We start from the raw sequence: 24,156 nt of genomic DNA on the forward strand, positions 1-24,156 counted from the left end.
TGATTGTGCAAGCACTGTAAGCTCTAATGAAGAGTATCCATTATATTTAGATACAATACTAACAAATACTTTTTGCAACATTCCTTTTCAGAGATTTCTTTCTCTGTGTCTCAGAAGCTTGCTTTTTTGGAAGGTTGATAGTGTTGACTTTTTCACCACCTTGGAGGGGAAAAGTTCTGCGGTTTTTCCTTCTGGCCAAAAGAGCATGACTGTCAAATCTGGACTAAGGAATTCAGACCTCTGACCTGAAAGGTCAAATTTGTGATGGTGTTTACTGTCATTCTTTCAGCTCTTCTCAAAGACTATTAGCTTCCTTTTGGTTCCAGGGGATATTTATTCTTACACTATGAGATAATCTGGTGGGAGTTGGTACCTGCAGCTTGTTGGCATGACCCACAACCTGTTGAGTTCTCAGCTGTCAGTGATCACCCGGGTAAAGGCTTGAGCTCAGTCAGTCACAGTTGGAAAGATGAATTTTCTCCCACGAACCAGTTAATCCTGGGGCCATGGAGGCAGGTCACTCGTTCCTTTTGGATTCCCCAGATCTCTGTGAATTAAATAAAATCATGTTGGATAACCAGTTTTCATTGCTGGAGCTGTGTTGAGATAATGCTATTAACGTAAAGAAGTTGGAGTTTCGTCTCCAGTTGGTAAGCCAGTGTGAGGTAGTACTTGCAGAATCAGAGTGTGAGAGAATGAACCTTGTGAATTTTTACTGTAGAGGAAAACGGGTAGCTTCATGGTAATGGAAAAAACTTTCAACAACACTCCACCAAAATCCCTGGTTTATTTGGGATCCCTAATGATGGTCATGGGTTGCAGCTGGAGAACAAGGCATGCTTTGATTTATGATCATGGGGTAATTTCTCAGTCTGCTTCTCCAGCTATTTGAAAGCAGTGATGGTAGAAGAGGAGTCTGTAGTTACTCATTCAGACTCTAGTATATGACAAATGTGGACCGTGTTTTGAACCTGGATTACTGAGGTAGTTTGGGGTTTTTTCTCCAAACTGCATTTTTTGGACTCTGCACCATTCCTTTAATCCCAATTTGCATAGCACTTAATTTATAATAAATGTAATATTATTATAAAGCAGTAGCCCTCTTCCAGCGCTGGCACTCTCTTCCAACTTTTCAAGTTCTGCAAAACTAGGAAACTATGGGCTTATTCAAGAAAACATAAAGCAGGTTGATCCGAACGCTCATCCTGGGCTGTACTGCTAGGAGGTCTTCTAAATACTTCTCTTCAGTATTTCCCTTTGTAGTTCTTTTCCTAGCACCTTGTATTAATATTACACCTTCAGTATCTTCGAAACATTTTGTTTCTTCAGTTTGATCAGTGTGGCTGGTGCACATACATGTATCTGGAATATAAAAATAGAACAGCTTTTCTTTAAACAGCTGAATAAGTAAATGGTGGAGAACATAACCTAGTAAGGGTAGTCAAACAAACACTTCCAAAATGTTTTTTGTGTTTTAATTTTTAAAATATACATTACTTATTTTCCAGTACTTCAGGACTTTGTATCAGCTTTTATTTTGAGAACGTGGTACGCAGCTTTGTGGAACATGCAGTGTCTGTGAATTCTTTCAAACAGAGAGGATTATGCAGATACTTGACTTTCTTGGATCTGTTTCACCCCTACCCACATCACTGTTTCTCCTAATTAAAAAAAAAAAAAAAAGCCTGGTGCCGTGAAAAGATTCTCCAAAGATTTGAATTCAGGTTCTTAATGCTAGAGCTAAAACGGAATATATACAGGCTCGCTTTTTGCCTCCGTTAGTATAAGCTAGTAGCAATCAATGGAAGAGGAAATAAAAATGGAGCGGTTGTGTGTTCCAATGGCAACCTTTGAAAGATTCTGCCGTTGGATTTTTATTTGACTGCAGTATCCCGTCTCCCTCTACTGGTCAGCAGTCACAGCACACATCGCGTATTTCTACCCTGGAAGGTTATTTATGAGATACTGTGGAAAGTATTCTAAAACTGTTATTAGCTGTGGGAAAACTGGAGATGTGAACTTATATAATGTGGCATAAGTCATACAGCTCAAGCAGCATCTATTCATAAAAGTAAATGTTTAGTCTTGGTGTCTTTGAGTGATTTAGTGTAGAGATTTGTAAGGAATCTTGTTTTAACCCAGAGTAAAAGAGAAGATGGTAAGGTGCCATTGCTTTGGAAACAGAGGCAAGGCCTTAAACAGTAGAAATAGTAGCTAATAAAGGCATGGGCTGACTGCCTCCTCAGCCCTGCTTAATTGTCAGTCAGAAGGCATGGGGGCCTCTCAATTCCAGCAGCTACCAAACTTCTGGCTGCTTCTAGTGCTAGCACACTGCTCTGGTCCTGCATGTCAGGAATACACCTGTGCAGCTGGCACCTACGCTCAGCTGTTGTGAAAGCAGTGCTATATCCCATGTGCTCCCATCAGGCAGCACATCCTCTAAGGGAAGACTGTGTTGTGCTTCAGCCAGAGAATGTGCCACTTGGTACAGGCTTGAGCAACATCTGTACTAAGTAAATAAATGTACGGAGCCAAGGTCTGTTTACCTGCTTGAGGTCCACTGGCACAGCTCAGTTTGCCCTAGTACAGCTTGGCTTCTGTTTCCCTCAAAACAGGGTATCTGCGTGTAGTCTGCCTGTCTGAAACTGCCCCTAGCCTGCAGTGAACCCCAAGAAGTGGCAGATACTGCCTGGGAGAATGCTAGCTGGCACAGTTCTCTAAATTTAGACTTGACAGTGAACTGTTCTTTCACCCTTTTACTTTATTAATACAGATGTAGCCTTAAGTATTTGCTCCTCATAAATATCTATAGAATCATACTGAACTCCAGGGCTGTGGCTTTTCCCTGCCTATGACCCACAAGTACTCCTCGTTTGTGACAAGCTTCAGGCTTTTCCATTCCCAGAGAAGATGCTATCTTTGCCTGACGCACATTAAGGAAACTTCTAAAATTCCGATCTGACCAGGAAGGGAGTCAAGAGACAATTAGATATTATGAGCTATCCTGTGAAGTTTGGTAATTTGACTCTGTGGATGGTGGGGAAACTGGGCAAGTTGCAGCAGTGTGTGGATAAACTGTCTTTCTAATATCTTGCATATCTCCCAAGATGCAAACAACAGGAGAACAAATGCTTCACAGCCCCCTGCTTTGAGGGAGCTAGGAGGGTTGTCCCCTGAAGGGCTACTCTGAATGAGCATTCATTTGCTGTTCTTCATTCTAATTATTCAATAAATGGATCTGGATTATTCTTATAATAGACTCCAGGAAAACACTGCTGAGCTGGATGCAGGTTTACTGGTTACCAGCTTGTGTCTTCAGCACAGTATTGGAGTACTCTGCAAGTGTTAATGCATTTAATGTGGCAGTGACCTGGGGAAATAAGGTGACATCCAGATCTGCCTTTACTTTCTGTGTTGGTTTTAACTTGTATCAGGTGCATACTGTGACACAGGAATCTGATCTTCTCTTTTCCTTTGAAGCTGATATTAATGCTTTGAAGGAAAATAAGAATTTTAGTAATTCCTGTGTAAAGTTCAAATGTCAACAAAATATAGCACTGTTTACATTCTGTCATTGGATTACTTTTGTCTGACATCATCTACTAATGTGATGGGTTTTTTTCCTTGTTACTGCATACGCTTGACTTTGTGACGTTTTCTTTAGAAACCAATACATTTCCCCCCCATGCTGAAGGAAATAAATGGTTCTTACCTAGCTTAGAGCAGTCTCTGAAGCTTCATTCCGTAAGCTTACTTAAGGCCAGATTTTTGTCTGACCTTCAAACAAATGTATTCATTTGTTTTGTCTTTGCCTAGCCTACATAAAGATGAGAAGGATTAGCTTATTTTGTAGTGCAGAGCAACTAATCCTTCAAGAGGAATGTAAGAGGTAGGTATAAGACAGGGACTTCCCTGCTCTGTGTCAAGCAGCCATCTGCAGTCCCAGGATTGGTGCGTTATCAGATGTAGTGGCTGTGTCAGTGTCTTGTGAAGTTTGTATAAACTCGTGAGGTGAAAAGCTCTGTCTAACCTTTGGCTAAATTATATTCTTCCCTGTTAAAAGTAAATTTATGTTTTAATACTAAAACATATGTGGCTTTTGCTCACCCTGGCCTTGAAGCTTTTTTAAAGTATTTGTCCAGCACTAATCATAAACTAAAAAAATGACGTTAATGTAGAAACAGTCATCAAAAAAAAGCTTTCAGAATCCTGAAGACTCTCTCCTCTTACATCCTCAAGAAATCTGGGACAATTGCATGACTTGAAGGGTAGATGAGCCTTTCTGATTAATGAAATTATCTAAGTTGGTAATGGACCTGATTAGTGTAGGCTTTGTCAGTAACTGTCACATGCTAGTAAGAGCTCAAATACTTATTTTCCAACCACAAAACTAGAAAGATATTTGGAACAATCTTCTGGAAACTTCTTTAGTGGTTTATCAAGCTGAAAGTAAGTGTAACTTCTAACTTCGGCAGAGCATGCAGTGGAGTTCATATTAGAAGAGTGGAAGAGGATTCATATTTCTCTTCCTTCTGCTGACTGTTCAGTTAATGGAATTATTATTATTGTTCTTTCCAGGTCATTCTTGACTGGGGTGTTGCCAACACGGTAATAAGATAGACCAGGCTTCCAGGAAGAATGCTCTAGAATCTTTTGCTTCCAGAAGCACACAGCAGACTCCATGTCTGCTGTCACAACAGAGTTCTCTCAGCTTTACAAAAGGATTGACTGTCTGCTCCTTAATGGGCTTTGAGGTTTTTTTTATGTCAAAGTTGCTAAATTTTAAATTAATATACTGTCTGCATTTCTGAGGACTGTGCATATCCCTCCCTGCTTACCTGTCCCACAGAACTTAAGAGAATAATGTAATTTAGCTTCTAACTGGCATGTGGGCTGAGGCAGTTGAGCAGGCCACATAAAATCTTCCTCCACTGAGATCAGGCTGGAATCAGTAGCATAATATGGGAAGACTCTTGGTTTTTTTTCAGAGCTGCTCCTGTTGCTTGCACGTGGCAAACAGAGGAGCGCAATTCCTGCAGCTCTTAAAAACAATAGGAAGCATTCATTCCTGGATCTTGGCAGAAGATAATATGTACCAATTAAGCAGAAATTTCGTGGTCTGCACAGGGGATAGGTAAGGTGTTTGTGCTTGGCTGAGTAAAGTCATGCATCACTCTTCTTGCCTTCACCACCCCACTACCACTTTTTCTGGTAAGATCTTAATCTTACAGAAAGAATTTCTGTACCCTTCCCAGTGCAGTTGGTCCCAATGGCTCTGCCTATGAGGCTTACCCTAATGTCTTACCCTTAGCCCATTGTGGCATGAAATTGAGTAGCAGAAATTCTGGTCTGAAGTGATTTATTTTATTTTTTTTAATTCCCTTTTCTGCCCCCACCCCACCTCCCTCCCCTGCTCCAAACCAGCTGTGCTGCTTTTTTTTTTTTACTGGAATGGTTAGGTTTCTCTCAAACAGCAGATGGAAGTAAGTAGCAGCAGAGGACCTTATTGAGATGAAATAATAAGAGTTGGCTGTAATCATGAACCAGAGGCTATCTGGAAAAGGTCCTGATGAAATCAGGATGTATGTGATGTTAGAGGTAGAAGGAGAGCCCTTAATTGCTAGCTACAGTGTGGGCCTGTTGGCATAGAGTATCAGTTGAGGTCTCAGTTTGGTGTCTTCAGTTGGACTGGGACCTTTTCGTGTGGATGTGGTGTGGGGGCGACTTTTGCAGGTGGACGTAGTACCTGCGGTCTAGGGAGAAATCTAGAACATGTGTCTTCATACTTGGGGATAAGACACTACCTGTTATTTTGGGGGCTTGGCTTGGGTCTGAAGGGTATTACTCCATCAGCTCTTAACTTTTACTAAGCACTCTATGGGCATTAGTAGTATATCACCTACCAGGAGTGTTCCCTTTCCATCTCCTGTGAATGGAGAAGAGAACTGAATTTTGATCTGGTTTCATGTAAGCTAGAGGAGCTACTTGTGGTTGATAATGGGCTGGGATTTTTCAGATGTTAAAGCGAAGGTGTCTTTTCAGTTAATAACAGGTTTGTCCAATTTTACTCTACTTGAGGATGTGATAAGGTAAAGGAGGAAATTCTTCTCTTCTAGACCTGCTTGGTCCTTGCCCTAGGCAAAAGTTTTTATTGTTCTTAAGTAGCCTTTTTTTTTTTTTTTTCCAAAGGCATAGTCCTTCAAGGAGGAAATGCTTCTACCAAATTCATAGACCAAAGAAAAAAATAATTGGAAAATTAAATTTGAATGCAGCAGTCATCATGTTGAAGTGGTTGGTTTAGTCTTGCATACCAGTTTAGTCCCTCCAGACAAGCCAATCTATGGAAACACTGAACTTATATGTATGTACTACAAAAGAGGTTTTTAACTTTTCAGCATAGCTCCTTTACAGGACTGCAGTTTTCTGTAACTTGAAAAGATATCTGAATTGGACATTACAGCTTTATTTGAAGAAGAAGAAATGGAATCACAAGCTAATGTTTTATATCCTTCCTGATATTTTGATGGCCACTGTTTGGGAAACATAAAGACAGAACAATTAATGATCCCCTTAAAAAAAAAAAAAAAAAAAAGGCAATTCCTGTGAAAACTTGAACTGTTTTCTGATAGTAGGTATCGTCCCTAGATTGCGAGTTAGGAGAAACGGGTTTTTTTTAGTTTCCTCTTGACTGCTTAGAAAGCTGATGTGGAGATTCTCTGGAAAATTGGTCCACCTCCCTGAAATTTAGATCTTGCATTTTGGAAAAATTACCTTCTCATTTGAAGGTGTTTAATTGTCATTGCCATCTGGGTGTGAATTGCTTCAAAGCAAAAGTGCATGACGTATTTGGAAAATATTTAGCTTGTACTGCTTTCTTATTATCAAGGTGGTAATCATGAGATCTGGGGATGAATGCTGGATTCCTTGATTCCAGTTTAGTTCACCAGATTTTCCAGGCCATAGAAATAAATCTTTGAAGGTGATGCTGACAGTGTAGAAGAGGAGGGTTGGCCAAAGAGCTTTCTGTGGCAAAGTTGTATTTTTGACTTAGTATTGTGTTTTTTTCTATGTTCCCAAATACTGTATCGCAAGCCACTGTCCAGGTGAAAATTGAGTGGTTAGCCTCGTCCCGTGGACTGTATTGCATTACCTGGGATGTGAAGCCTTTCAGTAGAAGCTGAGCGTGAATAAGGGGCAAAAAAACAGTGTGAGCACTTCCAGTCATTGTTGAAGAGTATTTTTCAGATAAGAAAATACTATAACTTGATGGACCTGAGGGTGGACTTGTACCCTCTTTGACACTGTGTTAGTATCACTCAAGTAGTTAGTTACGTTGTTTTGCCTCTTTGCTGGCTGAAGTTGTCAGACAAGTACACAAAACCAGTGATTAATTCCTTGTATGAGATCTGCCTTACAGCCTCTGATGCAGAAGAAGCACTACCTGAAATCCTACTGATGTGAGGGAGTAGCAGAGCAGGCATGTTATAAACTTGTCTTATTGCAGCTAGATCATCAGGCTTACCTCTCCCTCATACACTGTAGTTGTGACTCTTCAGGTTTTTTTCCCCTCTCTTGGAGATCTGCCAGGATTTGGGCAGCCAGAGAGCTTGCCATGCTGCTTATAGAAATATGGTCTTGTTTATATTGGGCTAGTAACTGTTGCCTCATTCCTTACATTTTCACATCAAAAGCGTTTGAGAGTCATCAGCTCATAAACACGTTTAGACCAAGGGAGTAAAGTGTGGGCTGCCCAGTTTTTATGCAATACAAAGGTCACAGCAGAGGGCTGATGGTTTGCCTGGCACAACAAAGACCGGTTGTGCTACTCCTGGTAGTCTTACTTTGTAAAAACTATTGAAATGCAAGTGTTTAGCCTCTAAGAGAGAAGTCTTGGGGTAACTTTTGTGCCTTTTTACTCTAGCGGTGAGAACAGAGACTATTCTAGAGTGACTTTGTCATATTTGCTCAAATTGTGAAGATGTATATGCTGTTACCCTTTGAAAATGGGAAACTTTTTCCGCTTTACCAGGGACCCATTGAGAAGCCACTCCGTGCCTTGCAATTTCATACCTGGAACATGCGAGTATGTGGGTATATGAGTTTGACCTTCTGTGGTGGTACTTCAGCTGTTCTTACCAATTTGCTAAGACTGAATGCCTTCCTCTTACAAACTTCCTTCAACTACGTATCAAACTTTGTATTTTGTTATGCTAGGAAGGGTTACTGTTTCTCAGTGATTGCCTAAAAGATTTGGTTTTGGTACTGTAGTCCGCCTGACTGGCGGTTTTGAGGCTTGTGTTCCTCTATATTTTGTAGCCCTTAAAAATCATAATGAGACAACATTGGGAATTTGTCAACTTATCCAGTGAAAATGAAGATGAATGTTCGAGGTCACCTTTGAGCATCCATCTATCAGGAATCAGAGATAATGGAAGTGCTAAGTATCACCTGGGTCTGATACTGCTTCTGTTGGAGCTCTGTGCCAAAAGATGAAAGGACCTTCTTCCTTTCTATTCTGATCTGATAAAATAGACATTACTTGGGGTTAAATTAGCGCCTTTTCAGGCAAGTAAAGCTAACGCCCTGGTGTTGGTTAGTACAGTGAAAGATGAGGCAAGAGAGGTACACGTTTATCATCTTGCCCTTGCATGACAACCGTAGCACAGAAGTTCTGGTAGACCTTCTAACACTGTCCATGCTACTAGTCCTTTGTATCATCCTCTTGCTTGGTACTGGCACATCTGAAGGTGTTCCATAATTATGTTTGTTCTGTTGCCTTCCGGCTTTTCCAAGTTAAGTTTGGCATTGAGGCAATCGTGCCAAGTCCTGTATCAGCACAGCAGCATTATCTACTGGACTCAGCACTGACCGTTTAGCGCTAGGAACTGACACGGCTCTTCTCTCTCAGCACCTTGTCAAGGACAAGAACCTTTTCGCAAGCCAAATGAAACAAGTGATTGCAACAGTAGCAGTCATCCTTCTTACCTTATGGGGCAGTCCTGGAAGACAAGTTTGAAACCCACTGGTCACTTATGTATGTAGTTAAAGTTTCCATAACATAGTGTTAGGTAAAACAAAATAAAAGGAGGGGGGTGTGCACACAATGACTTTTTGGCAACAAGCTCATCCTCACTTTTCCTTTCAGATGCTTCCCTCATTCACAGATGTTTACATCGGAGAGCGTTTCTGCAAGGAATTGTAAGATTACTGGTCTGGTATTGCATAATGAGGACTGTCCCTTTCAGTATTGTCAGTGAGGAAAACCTTTTTCTGTAGTCTGGTAAAATCTTCTGTCTGCTACCACCATTACTGGTGTCACTGCCCTGTAATCAAGCAATTTTGGACCTCAATGACCATAAGGGACAAGGTTTTCCAAACATTCTACTACCTGAAAAGCAGGACTTCCTATGTATGGGTCTAACTCTCCCTTTCTTGGTAATGACTGTTATATTGGAAGAGGCTATGTCCTCCTTAAGACTTACAGTGGAAACATTTGAATGGTCTACAGAAGTGATGACCTCTGGAAGTCCTGACTAACCTAAATTAGTCTGTTCTTTTATTCAGCATATTCACAGTAGGTGTAATGAGTTCCTGTAGTAAGAAAACCTTCTGTTTTGCTCGCTGTAGTGTGATAGCAGCTGTTGTTGACATGATCTATGATACCTGTAGGATTTCAGCTACTGTGTTCCTTTGCTTTAGTATGGCCTTTCAGCTTAAGGGGCAGAATGTTGGAGAAGACAAGTAGTCACATGAAGTGGTATTCCTCATCTAATTCTAAATGTCTAGACTTCTTATAGTAGTGAGGGGAGGACATGGCATCTATGGGATACAACTTAATCCCCGTCTATGGCTGGTGAGTCATGCCACAGAAATGCCCGTTTCCCCTGGTTGGCTGTGAAGAGGTGCAGTAAATATGGAAGCTAAGCATATGTATCAGAACAACCTCTGAATTTGGGCAGATAAATCCCATTTTTAATGGTTTGTTGTGTTTGTTAGCACCACTGCGTGGTTAATAAGAACACAAGTGCTTTGTTTAAAGAATGTTTGCATATGGTGTTGAACAGCAACAATCTACAGGATCTGGCTGACAGAGAATGGTTTTGTGAAGATCAGGCCAGGCTGACACTCAAGTTGGGAGAAAGAGCAATGCTGGCAGGGCTGAGAAGTAATAGTGCTGGTGGAAGCCCAAAGATGAGACATGGTAGAGATCTTCAAAGGCTACAAACTATGTAATCTGAAAGGAAGGTCCTTGTGGGTATTCTCTGCATGAACACTGATGAAACATCTAAATGTGCTGGGCAGAAGCCCAGCTCCACACCCCAGTGCTTTGGCCGGCCATCAAGCAGTACTTTGGGCAACTGAAACTGGTAAGCCACAGAAACTAAAGGGAAGTATGAGCAGATGAATGTATGTTTGTGCTTGCAAGCGGTTTTAGCAAATAAGAACGTAGTTGGTTTTTTGCTTTGAAATTACCTTACATAAATAAGAGACAAATATTAGCATTAACAACTGGTGGCATTGTTGTTTTATTTAAAAGGTAACTGTATCATGCTTTCTACTGTAAAACTGAAGAAAACAACAGGAATGTAACTTAAGGTGTGGTCTGGGAGGACAGCCCAGATGGATGAGATTTAAGTATTTACAAAATTTCAGTGATTTATTGTATCAAATGTTTAATATCCTAATACCCAAGCTGAACTCTTTTTATGAAGGATTTAAGTCTGAGCTATCTCAGTAGCTTCTTCTGTTCAGCAGCCCTCAGTTTTTCCAAAATCTCTCTTTTAAAGCTGGACAATATGGCATCTAACTGAAGATTCTTGAGATTCTTAGAGGCAAATAACTTGCAAATAAATCAGTGGAAGCAGGGCAAGAACTGGTCCTTTGAGGAAACTTGCTTTTCCTTCTGGATTGTCTACAAGTTCAGCTTCTTTAGTATATCTTGGAATTGTCTCTCTTGAAGTATCATTTCTGAACCTGACATAATACCTCGTTTTACCATCTTGCCCATCTGAACATTGTGCTAGGCGGTGGTCTTTGCTGCTGCTTCTTTCTCAGACACAGCAACAGCAAGAATTTGGAGGTTGCCTGAAGTCCTGTAGCTGATTCTCCATGTCTTTTCTGCTGTGGGCATGCTTCTTTTCCAGGTTATCAGTTACAGAGTTTGTAAACTTGCTTGAGTTTCATTGGATGATTTACTCTCTGGAAGAAAGCTGTTTTCCCTCTGGCTTTAACAGATGAGCTGTTAATATCTTGTTCTGATATAGCTTGAACATCTTACTGTTGTGGAAGACTTGGTATGTAAGTTGACAGTGACCATTGACTCATGTGATAGCTATTATTATGGAAAGGTATCAAAGCTGAAGGCTCTCAGCTTCAGGCAGTTTGACTGTACTGTCCTATTTTTTGATGAAGAATGGTTAGAACTACTTTTTGCCCCAAGGTGGAGTTAGTCTGTGTGAACTCACTTCTGTCTCCTGTCTGCTCCCTAAATAGCTCGCTGTTGTTAGCTTTTGCTGCATTAATTCTAAGTGTGATGCTGTTATGTGGGAGCACTTCATGTCTCTGCCTGGAGGGTTTTCTTGTGGTTTCAGCCTTCCCTATGAGTTAGCATGCTCCTGTGGTGGATTTGGTAATATTTGTTTTACCTGACTCCTCCTTGTGTCAGTGAGGTGGCTAAATACCTCTGGGACTTTTCTGTTTAACCATTTTCTAGATAAATACCGTGGTGTGTATTTTACGATCTTATCTGTGGTCCCAGGTATTTTTTTTCCCCCCATACAACTTCTTCAGTTTTAATGCAGTTTAGGGGGGTGGGGGTTGTTAGATCGTTATTTTTGTTCACTGGTAATATGACAGAAGCATCCATAAAAGTCAGGAGGCAGCTTTGGGAACTGTCATCTGCTGAGGTCGGGAGGGTAGATGTGCTTCTCATGGTCAGGGAGAAAGCAGTTGTGCTGCACAGAGGTAGCAAGAAATACGGATTGCTTTCAGAAGTCTAATCTTAAAGTTTGGAGTTAATCTACAGTAGGATAATGCCATGTATTTGAAACATCCACTGTAAACTACTGAAGCGTAGAGAGGTGATGTGTTCTGGTGTAGAGTAGAACTACTAACTTCTAGAAATTTAAACTGCTACTTTGTAACACTAAGTAGAGTGTAAATGGAGGTTTTGTCAAATATCATGTAACACTGGCTGTCCTATGCAGGGCTTTGCAAACTTTTCCAAGCAGGTTGCAGCTGACAATGGCAGACTTACTGGTTTGGGGGGGGGGGGGTGGTTCTGGCTACGTTTTTGTTTGCCCCTACTTTTTGGATGCTGATTCCACTGACTGTGAAAGCCTTTTATTCCTGAATAGTATGTTGTGGAGAGGAGCCCCATGGGACATAATTTAAAGTAGACTCTTAAGATACCACTATGTAATCATGGTCTGTTCAGGTTGCAATCGTCAAGCAATTGCTACTTCTGTGTTATTTGGACCAAGGACCAATTTTATGGATGTGAATATACAGATTGGCTATGTCCGGTTTTGTGCCAGGTCAAGACCTGGACAAAAACTATCGCTTCTGTATTGTGTTTTTCAAGTGAATGCTATTTAGAGATGTGGGCAGGACAGGAATAATAAACATGCTCAAGCATATCACAATGAGATCAGGATTTTGAGGTGTACTAGAGCCTGGCTGCTTCATGCTTTGGAGAACTAGTGTTTGCCGGAAAGTTCTTCTTTTCTTTTGAGAATGACACTATAACCTTATAACCTCTGATTCAGAAATAAGGGAGGATTAATTCATTTAAAAAAAGAAAAGATTTGGTTACGTTTCTTAAGCAGCAAAATAGGCTAGCTAGTCCTTCTAACTTCCAGTTGTATCTAAAGTAATTAAACAATCCCTTTTAATTTGTATAAATCGTGAGTCTGAAGAGCTGGAGAGGAAATAAGACTACTACTGTTTCAGTCCTTTTTTTTTTTTTTAAGACAACTGTTGCTGTAGTGAACATTAACTAGAATATAGCACAGTCTTCAAATATTAAGCTATATCTGTAAACTGGACAATTGTGATAATTATTTTCATTACAGGTTTATTCAGTGTCATGATTTGGGGGTATACCTTCTGTGGATAATATCAAACAGGATAAAATTGGACGTTAGCGAGCATAGCTTTTCAGTTGTATTACCTTGCTTCTTCATGAGAGGCTTTCACAGAAAATGTTCACATAATAAAAGCTTAGCAAAACTACATCTGGTTTTATTTTTTCTAAGCTTTTTAACCACTTTAGAAGTAAAAGGCTTAAGGTTTTTTTTGTTTGGTGTGTGTGGGGTTTATTCTGTTTTGAATACCAGCTACCTGTTTATACTGCATTTTTTCTTAGTAACTGGGTAAACCCTTCTGTGTCTGGTATGCTAAATGAAGACCAAAGATTTGTTTAGTTGTTCATTCTTTTCACAGGTGAAAAAAGCCTTTTTTGCTTTGGTGGCAAACGGTGTGAGAGCAGCTCCACTGTGGGAAAGTAAAAAACAGAGTTTTGTAGGTAAGTAGTTCTAACATTATTCAGGATCTCACATCCTAGAGATACACAGGCAAAGAGGGTTTGTTTTTCCCTCTTGTGAAGAGTGAAATGTTGCCAGCTTGCACAGTTTTGAAACTATGTGCTTTGTTTTTGAAACTGTTTTGAAACTATGAAAATAGTGCTTCGAGAATCACGATGATTCCTTTAGGTCCTGATGTTCTGAAATTTGGTCGCTTTGCATTTCACTGCATATTTAAGAATGAACATAAGGGTCACAAACAGGAAATTTGAAAATAGGAACTATAAAAAGAAGAATTTAATGTTACAGTATCCTAATGTACATGTGATACCAAGCATGTCTTTCTCTGTACATTGTCAGTAAGTCGCATTGAGAAATCTTTAAATACCAGAACTGATGTTGAATGCTACAGATACATCCCATATTGGGAGGAACAACATTAGATGAATGTATTGCTTTTAAAAAAGTCATGTAATTAATTGCCGCAACATCTCAGTTGCAGTTAGAAAACAAGGTCATAGTGGCAGTTAGAAATACTGTTATATGTACTTCTTGTGAGCTGGTATGTAGACTGAGGATTCTTGGAAATTAATACTTGATACTTTATAAGCATTTGTTGAAATATTTTAAATCCAAGGGGGGATGAGCAGCAGGTTCATTCAATGCATCATAGGAATGCTGTGTGTCTTTTTTTATATTTCATTTTCTGTCTGTAACTAAGCTCTATGACTATAAAGCTGACCTCCAGATTAATTTTTCCTTTCCCCAATTCTTAGTTGTTTTAGTTTAGATGCAAGAGTATTAAACAGTGGAGCAATTGCGTCTCCTCAAATTTAGAACTTGAAAGCTCAAAAAAATTAATGTTTCCAGGTAACTAAACTCATCGTCCATTTTATATTTAGTTTGGTGTTGGTGGATAAAATCTATATGCTATGGATGTATTATCTCGTTTTTTAAAAAAGTCACATTTCAATACAGACATTGAGGATTACCATGGAAATAATTGAATGAAGTTCTTTAATGAGTAATATTCAAGAAAATGGATTATACTGTTCATTCATTTGAGGCTGAGAATCTACCTGACTTGGCAAATACATAATGGGATTGTGTCGTATTCAATAAGAAAATGAAAGGCAAGCATAGATCTCCAACCTTTAAAGATGTTTTAAACCCCCTCTTTTCTTTCCATGCTTTTGGGGGTGGATGCAGTCTGGATTCATGGTTTTCTTTGAGTCAGATTTAAAGAGGAGAAGCACATAAGTTACAATTTTGAATATTAATTCAGACGTGTGTGTTTATTTTGAAGTATTGTGTCAGAATGAAAGTGAATATACACAGTTTTGGAATTACACTGTTGATTAGTCCAATACAAATAGTATGTTACGTGGATTTAATGGTTATGATGTTATATATTGTGACTATAAATAGAGAAAATAACTGGAAGTTCTATGTTAAGCATATATCTGAAGAACTTATGTTATATATATCACTTGTTACAGGAATGTTAACAATTACAGATTTCATTAACATACTGCATAGATACTACAAGTCTCCAATGGTAAGTATGATTTTAAGCTATATATATTTTTATCATTGGCCATAGAGTACAGAGACTGAAATATCAAACTGAAAGATTGATGATGATTGTTGTTGTTATTTAAGTTGGAAGCTTAGATAAGTCACGGGTATACTCACTGTGGCGGGGGCTTTGAAAGAAAAGATGACTTTGTGAGCAAGGCAATAGAATGGCCTGGATACTTGGGTTCAGTTCCCAGCTTCAGCCATGAAGATCCTATGAGCTTGGGCAGGTAACATAATCTGTCTGCTTCAGTTATACATGCATAAACACGAGGAATTTCCTTAATGAGTTCTACCATTTATTGCACTTTGTGTGGTGCTTACCATAATGATAGCCTTCATTTTAGATACTAGACTTACTTAGTGTTGCAACTAAGGAATAATGAGTGTGTGATGAAGGCTTAAAGTACTTGCTAACAACTAGATATGATATAAAAAGTATGAAGGGAAATAATTATTCATCATTGTATTTATTTGTGTTCAGGTTGTTTGAAAGCACATGTTTCAGTAGTAATCAAAGCCCTATATAAATGGCAAATATCAACCAAGAAGCATTTGGGGAGGATGTCTTTAATTTACATGAGAAAGTTTGTTATATTTAAAAACCAAGTATGTAGCTATGTGTGGTTCACGTGTTTATATAGTTATCTTTGTCTCATAACAATGACAGAGCTATTCTGAAAGCAGTATGTGGAGTTAAGCAGAATGCTAGCCTACACAGACTTGGATGCACTGAAAGGTTACTCTGTTCTTGGAGTGATGGTGTGGAATAAACAAGTTAAACTAGTTACATGTATGCATATATTTTAGTTACATGGCTGAGTTGCATAATCAGTTGGAGATCTGTTGACTTTAATTAACTATAACTTAAAATTCCCATTGGCAGTCAGTTGCTGAAATTCTTTAGCTTGCATATTCATACAAACATTTACATCCCTTTCTTGTTCCTGTCAAATCACAATTCCCCCTCTACCTATTAAAGCATATGTACTGTGTTTTACTAGCTAAACAGAACAAGAAAATTTGGATGAAGCAGAAGTCTGATGTTAGGCTTCTCAAAGCTCACATTAAGTTTTAAAAATGATAGTGAAATTCTTGTCAGATGCCAGTAGTGTTATGCACTATCCTTTCTTCTTGTTGAATTACTTACTTTATTTTTTTTTCCCTGGGGATTTGCAAGGGGTGGGGTGGAAGCAAATGAAAAGTGGTTGCACACTGGTAACTTCCTTAAAATGATTTCCATACTATAATGACCCTCAACCTCAGTACTACCAAGTTTTTCATGTAACTTTACCTACGGTCTGACTGTTGTCACTTGTGTTTACATTGCCTAACATCCTATTCCATAGGTTGTGCTTAAAATGGCAGCAGTAAGGAGGAATAGCTGAGAAGTGACAGCATTTGACTTAAGTGATTGATGCAGTCTTCTATTTAAAAAAAAAAAAAAAATCCGTCAGGGAATGCTCTACTCTTAATAGGTAAAATTATGCTGAAAATACAATTCTTAAGTATTTTAGTGATTCTTTCTGAATGCATCACAACACATACCGTGTGAAGCATGTTGCTGTTCGTGTACTAGGTAATACCTTTAAATGATTCATGAGGAACATCCAGGTAGTGTCTCCCTATAGGGTGGTCCAAAAACTAGGCTTAGCCTCATCTCATCAGCATCTAAAGCGGTCTCCTGTTCTCCTTTTCACTTCAGTAATTCTTCTGAACTGCATTCCACTGCCTTAACTGCCTTTTTTTGTCAAGTGCCCTAAAAGATTATTTAACTTATATGTATCTTTCATGTCAGCCAAAAATGGTGTATTTGAGTAGTCCCTTATATCAATTCAAGATTCCCTTATACTCTTCAAAGGATGAGTTAATAATTCCAGAGAGTAATCCAAGTGTAGTCTTCTTTAGCTCAAACATAAATGTAGTAGACTTTGTGGAGACTTCTACTCCTCGTTTATAAACTCTTCAGCTTCAGCAGAGGTACCTGCTGGAGAAGAGCCACATAAGGGATGACAGGCACCTCTGCCCTTGGCTGCAGCAAATGCAATCAGTATTGCAAGTGGCTGGCATGCAGGTCAATACCTTTAGAGAAAGGTAGCTTTCACATCTGAAACATATTTAGAAAACATGAGCAAGATGGAAGGAGCTACTGTAGGGAGGTTATACATTCTTTTGACAAAGAACTTTGTGAAGTAGCTGCTGAACAGCAGGAAGTTGGTGATCTGACAGTATCTTTTTTGGGGTTTGGTTTAAACTTCAAAGACTGGACTTTTGAGGACAGTTTGGTATCGCTGATCTGATCTGGTGGTAAGCTGCCGTCAAAAGGTACAGACTTGCTGCATCCTTTGAGCAGTATCATTTGCTTGTCCTTTTTGTGAGCCGTGTAAGGAAGCTAAACCAGCAGAAAACTAACGATGTTTTTGTAACTTATTTTTGCCTGTTTGGTTCCTGGGACCAGCTGAACACCGGACAGACGGGCAACATTGCTAGCACAGGAGAAATGCTGGGAGCGTGCATGGCTTAGATGCAGTGTCTGAAAACATTTGGAGAATGTAACATCAGTAAAAGATGAAACTTGGGGTAGGGGGAATACAGTGATGGTTCTTCTAATTGAACTGAGCACTAAACCACATGCTTTTGCTTGTTTGTAATCAAGTAACAGTAAAATTCATCTCTGTTAGCATTAAGAAGTCACATGATCGGACTAAGCTTTTTACTGGTTTGGATGTGTGAGGAATCATCGGAGGGTTTATTCTGATGTGATTGTTTTAAGGTGAGATGAATTACAGAAGAGATCTAGACTACAAAGCTGGGCAGGTTGAAAGATCTTTCCTGTCCCCTGAAATGACAGGTCCAGTATGGTACTCTGCATTGAGCAGGATTGCATCCTTGTTACTGCCAAAAAATGTTATTCTGGAATGTTCTTACTTTGTTAGGTTGCCTGCAATTAAATGTAAGGAAATTATTCAGAAATTTATAGTATTGCTGATGATGTTGGATTTAAAGTTAAACCTTCAAGCTAAACTTTCAATGTACCCATTGTAGGTTCAGATTTATGAATTGGAGGAGCACAAGATAGAAACCTGGAGGGGTAAGAATTTTTACTAATTGGTTGATAATTTGATGTTCTAATGTCTTTCAGTACAGTGGATTTTTATTTAATCATAGACTTAGATTATCTCTCTGCTTGCTTTTTTAATGAAAGCAGAAATAGTAAAAGCTTGTCCGTCAGATAGGTCCTGCTGCTTATTTCTCTATTTGAAACAGTACATGGACTATGTACTAGCTTGCCACTTGTTCATGATTAGTGCCATCTTGTTCTTTAAGAAAGAGAAAGAAACTGGATTAAGGCAGCGTGTATGGTTGTAGAGTCGATGAGTAGATGTGGAATGGAAATATGTCTGAGCCAGGATGCAGAATGAATAGATGACCCTACGTACAGAGGGAACTGATGGATGACGAGCCGCAAGCTGTGCCCGGGTGAACTGCATGATGCGACTAGAAATTCATACAACATGCTGAGTGTGAACAGAAGTGCTGAACGCAGGGAGGAAGCTTTATGTGAAAAATAGACTAGATGCCATGGAATAATAAATACTTCATGTAGCAATACTCACAGAAAAGGAACTGGTAAAGAGTTTGCTGCTGTTGCAGTGACCCCTGGTGGTAATCAGTGTAGTCTAACTTGTAAAACCTGTCTTTTTAATGTCAATGTAGAGGAATGTGCTTAAGTGGTAGAATAACTAAAGTAACTGTATATATCGCTGTCTTTTTTCTACTTAATTTTGTATGAATTCATAAAATGCTTTCATAAAAAAGCTAATGCTTTTATATAAAGTGGTAATGCTCTATTAATTTTCTATATGCAGAGCTTTATTTACAAGAGACATTTAAACCTTTAGTGAACATCTCCCCAGATGCAAGGTAGGATTTTGCTTTTCAGTCTGCTTAACTAACTGCATCTCAACACTGAATTTAAGATTCCGTTATATAATAAGAAACAATTTATGTTGTAAACTGGAGTACAATAATGAAGGACTGTCTTTTAATACAATCAGAGGTATGGAATCTTTTTTTTTTTTTAATTGCAAGTGAGGACTTTTTTTAATTATCCAGAGAGGAGAATTTTTAGTTAAACTTTTTTTCATTTATCAATGTAACTGTTCTGGTAAATGAACTAGACAGGGATCAAAATTAATTGCTCCAAAACATGCAAAAAAGGCAACATGATGACCCTTCAAGCTAGCTTGCAAGTCATGTTTGTTTCATGAAAATCCAAAACTGTACAGAGCCTTTCAGTTTGTTTTCAGTTACTATGATTGCTGAGAACTTACGGTACGTTTCAATGCGAGTAACTTTCCTTAACTAAAGGAAACACAATACGCATGTTTTGTTCTGCTATACTACTATGTTGTGTTTCTTAAAATATAAATGACTCTCCTCTTCTTCTTGATGGAATTTGAAAGAAAGAGTTTTTAAACTGCCATTATACCTTATTTACCAAATGTAACTTGAGAGAGGCTTTAGTCTGATCACTTAACAACTCGAGCATTACTCAGTGGCTGAACCAGAGTGAAGTTCTGACTCTTGCTTTCAGTTTGTGGAACAGGATTGCTTATGCCCTATCAAAGCAAACTGGTGAAGGGAACTGTAGTGATTACCTCAAAGTAATGATATGCTGTATCCTCAGTGGAATTGCCATTAAGTCAAGAATAAGTCATTCAGTTAAGTCATAAGGAATGTATTTTGAATGGGAGCTGGTTGCAAAGAATATTAAGACAACAAAATAGTGTAATTGTTTTCAGTCAAAGGTGCAGCAAGAGAAGTATTGCAATAAAGATGAGGCAGTAGGACATGTATAAAAGGACATCTTTTTCAACTTAAGACCTGATCCACAAATACACTTGGGTTCTGTGACAGACTGCAGCGCTCGGGTGTAATTAAATGCTTGCTCCAGGAGCGTAACCTACAGGGCAATGGGGGGAATCTTGACTCCACGTGTATCAAATGGGGATAGTTCATCCCTGTAGTAGACTTGGGACATATGGTTTATTGTGTATGGAAAGAAGCCTACTTCAACAAGTAGGTGTTTATCAACATTTTGCTAACTTTATTACTGATTTATTGCAATTGGTCAGCTGTTTTATCATAGTCTTACTAGGACCAAGGGGGGAAAAACTTTACTTGCAAGAAGAGCAGACTTGCACAAGTTGGAGTATTGCTAAATTGTAGTCTGCAGTGTCTGGAGGAGTGTTTCAGATCATCTGAGAACAACTTTTTGCCAATCTCCAATGATAATTCAGTAAAATTATAGTTGTTTCTGCTTAACTGCATATATGCAGTTATCCATAAAAATGTTCCTCCTAGAAAATGTCATAGAAATTTGGGATTGAGGTGCAACAAGTGCAAGAACACTCAGTTTTTCACTGTGTGTCTCAACAGAAATATCAATTCTGAGTGCAGGGAAACTGCAAGCACAGCACTCACTGGAAAACAGTTTACACTTGTGAAGAAATATTTCTGCTTTACTTTCTACCACAAGAAGTCACTTTCTGTCACATTTTCTTACTGCTTTTCAATGCTCATGAGCATATCATTGTTGTGTTTTACTGGCTGCAGAAGTTAATTTAAAATCCTTTAACTTCTCTTTTTCTATAGCGTTAAAGGTAATGCAAATAATTACTCATATGTACTTCATGGGGGGTTGTAAATATGTGTATGTATCACTTGACATTATTCATTGTCAGCTAGAATTCATTTAAAAAAAACAATGTTTTTTTCCACAGCCTTTTTGATGCTGTATATTCATTGATCAAAAACAAAATCCACAGATTGCCAGTTATAGATCCAGTCAGTGGAAATGCACTTTATATACTTACTCATAAAAGAATCCTCAAGTTCCTCCAGCTTTTTGTAAGTATCAAAAGTTATGCTTTGCTTAACAGATTCCCCCCTGCCAGTAGACATCTTTAATGTTAAGTAATTTAGGTCTTAGTACAGAAACTTCTTGTTGAACTTTGATATTCATTGTGTCTGTGTGTATCTTTTTTACATAACAGAGAAATTAAAGGTTGATGTAGGACCTGTGCAATACCTTTGCTTTGCTTTAGTCATGTAAAGAAACCTAAACACCAAGATCTTGTCTTGGCTATTTGAGTAATTTGCTGTCCATTCTGGAAGCTCTGTTCGGCTTCAGAAGCTTGTTTATGTGAAAAGAAAAATGAACTGTCTCCCAGAGACAAGATTATCATTACTCACTGTAGCCTATATTAGTCACAGGAATGAATAGGAGGCCAAACAAAGCAACAAGAGTTCAAAGTAAGCATTCAGCATATAGTATGTTTTGCTGTGTTCTCTAGTTTCAGTGGGGATGACATAGCTTAGGATCAAAAGCCTCCAGTGATGAGTTGCTACAAAAATAAATAAATGAGCAAAAAACTTAGTTACATAGTTTTAATTTAGTTCTTCGTTGAACAGAAGTAATGCTTCTAGACTGGAGCTTGTTTTGGCTTTACGTTAATCTCATAGCAGATTACTGTAACAGGCCGTAACCGTCATTTGGAGTCTGTAGATGGATGAGTGAGTAGAGATTTCCTTATATAGCAGTGACATGGAAACATGGCATGTGCAGAAAATTACACTTAAATGTATTCATTCTGACTTTCCTAGATGTCAGAGATGCCAAAGCCTGCCTTTATGAAGAAGAATTTGGATGAACTTGGGATAGGAACCTACCACAACATTGCCTTCATACATCCAGACACTCCTATCATAAAAGCCTTGAATATATTTGTAGAAAGAAGGATATCGGCATTACCTGTTGTGGATGAGTCAGGTGTGTGTTGGTCTTCTGCATACAAAAAGTGTGGTAAGATAAACGGTGTTGAGCCCTGGGTTGATGATGAGGGGAGAGGGGGTGGCGGGGAGGAGAAAGAATAAAAAAAATAAATTAAAAAAAAAAAAAAAAAAGGAAAGATGGGGGAGGGAATATAAAGAAATATTTATGCAAGATGTAGGTTGATAGGCTTGGAAGAACTTCATGGTTTGGTAGGTTGGTTGGGTTTTTTTCCATCTCTCCTACTTGACATGTCTGTTTTCTTCCTGTGTAAATTATAAGATAACAAATGAAAGCAGGAAGCAAGAAAACTAATTTTGTATTTTAAGCACTTTCTTAACTTTTCTTTTTTCTTTTTTAGGAAAAGTTGTAGATATTTATTCCAAATTTGATGTAATAGTAAGTATATATCTTAAATTATTAAATATTTTATATGCATTAACATTTTGAAAATTAATTTGTTAGTATATCAATTTTGGCTGTTTTGTTCCTAAGTTAACAGACTGAATAAAACAGATTCAATTCATCTCGCACAGCATTTCTTTATTATTTTTTAAGCTATCCTTAGTAATACTACTTGCACACAGGCATCTACTGCTCTGGATTTTACCCAAAAGAGGGCATAGGCTTTTTGTGTTTCTTTCTGGTTCTGAGACAGGATTTTCTTCTCCCAGCCACTGCCGTTACACATTCTGTTTCCAAAGAGAATGCACATTTCCTCATGCAGTCTGGGTACTTTGTACAACTTGACCTTCTCAGTGAGTTAAAACTACTTGGCCCATTCTCTTGTATGAGTCTCTGACTCCAGAGTATTACATCTGTATTCCTTCTAGTTTAGATCTAATTCAGGCCACTCTCTCTGGTTTTCCCTCGAGAGTGCAACAGTGTAGTCAGATTCATGCCATGATTTGCCAGCCTCGGAGGGCAAGGGCTCTTCTATTCTTGTGGTCTTCAGAAACTTGAAAAATACTTAGGTTTTTTTATCCCTGTCTCCTCCCAGCTGTATGCACCTGCCTTCTGGTTGGATAGCTACATTTTTTTTTTTTGAGATTTAAGTGCTTATTCCACTAGCTTGCTAGTGCTAATGAAGAATCCAGATGTCGGAAACACTGCATAAAATGCATTCAGAAATATGGAGTACAGTCCCAAATGGAAATAATTTAAGCTTATAAATATCTCTGGCAGCAAACAGTGCTCTTAATACTGAAAATTTTGCGGTGTCACTGTTCTTGCCTGTCTCTTCTAGACGTTTGTCATCTTGTTCTTTCTCTACGGTGTAAGATCCCTTTCTGCCATAAAAGCTGGTCAGGGAATAGGTATAGCTGTAGTGACAGTGATCGAACATGTCAAAGACAATGAAATTTCACAGTGTTCAGTGTTTCAATTTATTTTGTAACTGCGTTAGACTTGGAGGCAGGGTGTTTCCTTTATTTCCCCGTCTTTTTCATAAAGACACCGAAAGTACGAGGGTTCCTTATGCTTTTGACTACTTTTCTCATTAAAACTATAGGAATTTTAGAGATGCTGGATCATTTATTTGGAAAATGTATGTACTACGATCAGGAAAAAAAAAAACCAAACACCACAACAGAAGCATTGTGTGCTCCCAGCTAGTAACACGGGAAAGAGTTAGGGCAGCTATTGATTATTTGAGATTTTCCTCATGTACACTAGTTTGCTTATTAAATGGGGGAAAGAGTTTTGATTCTTAAAAGATAATCAGTCACCTCTGAGGCTTCCAGTTTTTCATCAGTCTGCTTTAACCTGTTCTTAAAAGAAATTATTTAATTAAAATATTTAAAAAAAAATTAAAATATTACTCTGAAATGTATAATCTGATCTTCCAATAAACATAGAATTTGCAAGATTGAACAGGTGATTTTTAACTTTAAACCATGCAGCTACCATACTTAGTTAAAGCACTGGTTTAAGCTATGCCTGTATATACATCTGGCTAAGTTGATAGATTCATTTTAATAGAGTTCTGAATTAATTTTCAGGTTCTTGATGGGGAGAAACCTGGGAATGGTGTGATGGTATACAAATAGCTCTATATTACACTAGTTACTGTATGTAGGGTGACTTCAGTTTGCAGAGGCTTTTTATGTTCTCCTAATGCCCTTCATTAGGAATTACTTAAATGAATTAACTAAAACTGCTTGCATCTACATGATAATCTCAAACCTATCTTGTCACATTCCGTGTAATTCAATCCGATCA

The 24,156-nt window shown here is 38.5% G+C and overlaps 1 protein-coding gene across 6 annotated transcripts in view; it reads left to right on the forward strand.

Annotated features, from left to right (window-relative positions):
• Positions 1–24,156, forward strand: part of PRKAG2 (protein kinase AMP-activated non-catalytic subunit gamma 2) — a 223,515-nt gene that overhangs the window by 192,525 nt on the left and 6,834 nt on the right. For 3 of the 6 annotated variants that reach the window (XM_055803360.1, XM_055803363.1, XM_055803365.1), the window contains 8 exons: positions 4,579–4,608; positions 13,444–13,525; positions 15,023–15,081; positions 18,147–18,192; positions 18,971–19,025; positions 20,888–21,014; positions 21,771–21,936; positions 22,298–22,335. In XM_055803360.1, the coding sequence (XP_055659335.1) occupies positions 4,579–4,608; positions 13,444–13,525; positions 15,023–15,081; positions 18,147–18,192; positions 18,971–19,025; positions 20,888–21,014; positions 21,771–21,936; positions 22,298–22,335 (603 nt within the window). The remainder of the gene's footprint in view (positions 1–4,578; positions 4,609–13,443; positions 13,526–15,022; positions 15,082–18,146; positions 18,193–18,970; positions 19,026–20,887; positions 21,015–21,770; positions 21,937–22,297; positions 22,336–24,156) is intronic. The other 3 variants (XM_055803362.1, XM_055803364.1, XM_055803366.1) reach the window with 1 other exon arrangement.

This window comes from Falco peregrinus, chromosome 5, assembly GCF_023634155.1.
Source record: "Falco peregrinus isolate bFalPer1 chromosome 5, bFalPer1.pri, whole genome shotgun sequence".
Lineage (NCBI taxonomy): Eukaryota > Metazoa > Chordata > Aves > Falconiformes > Falconidae > Falco > Falco peregrinus.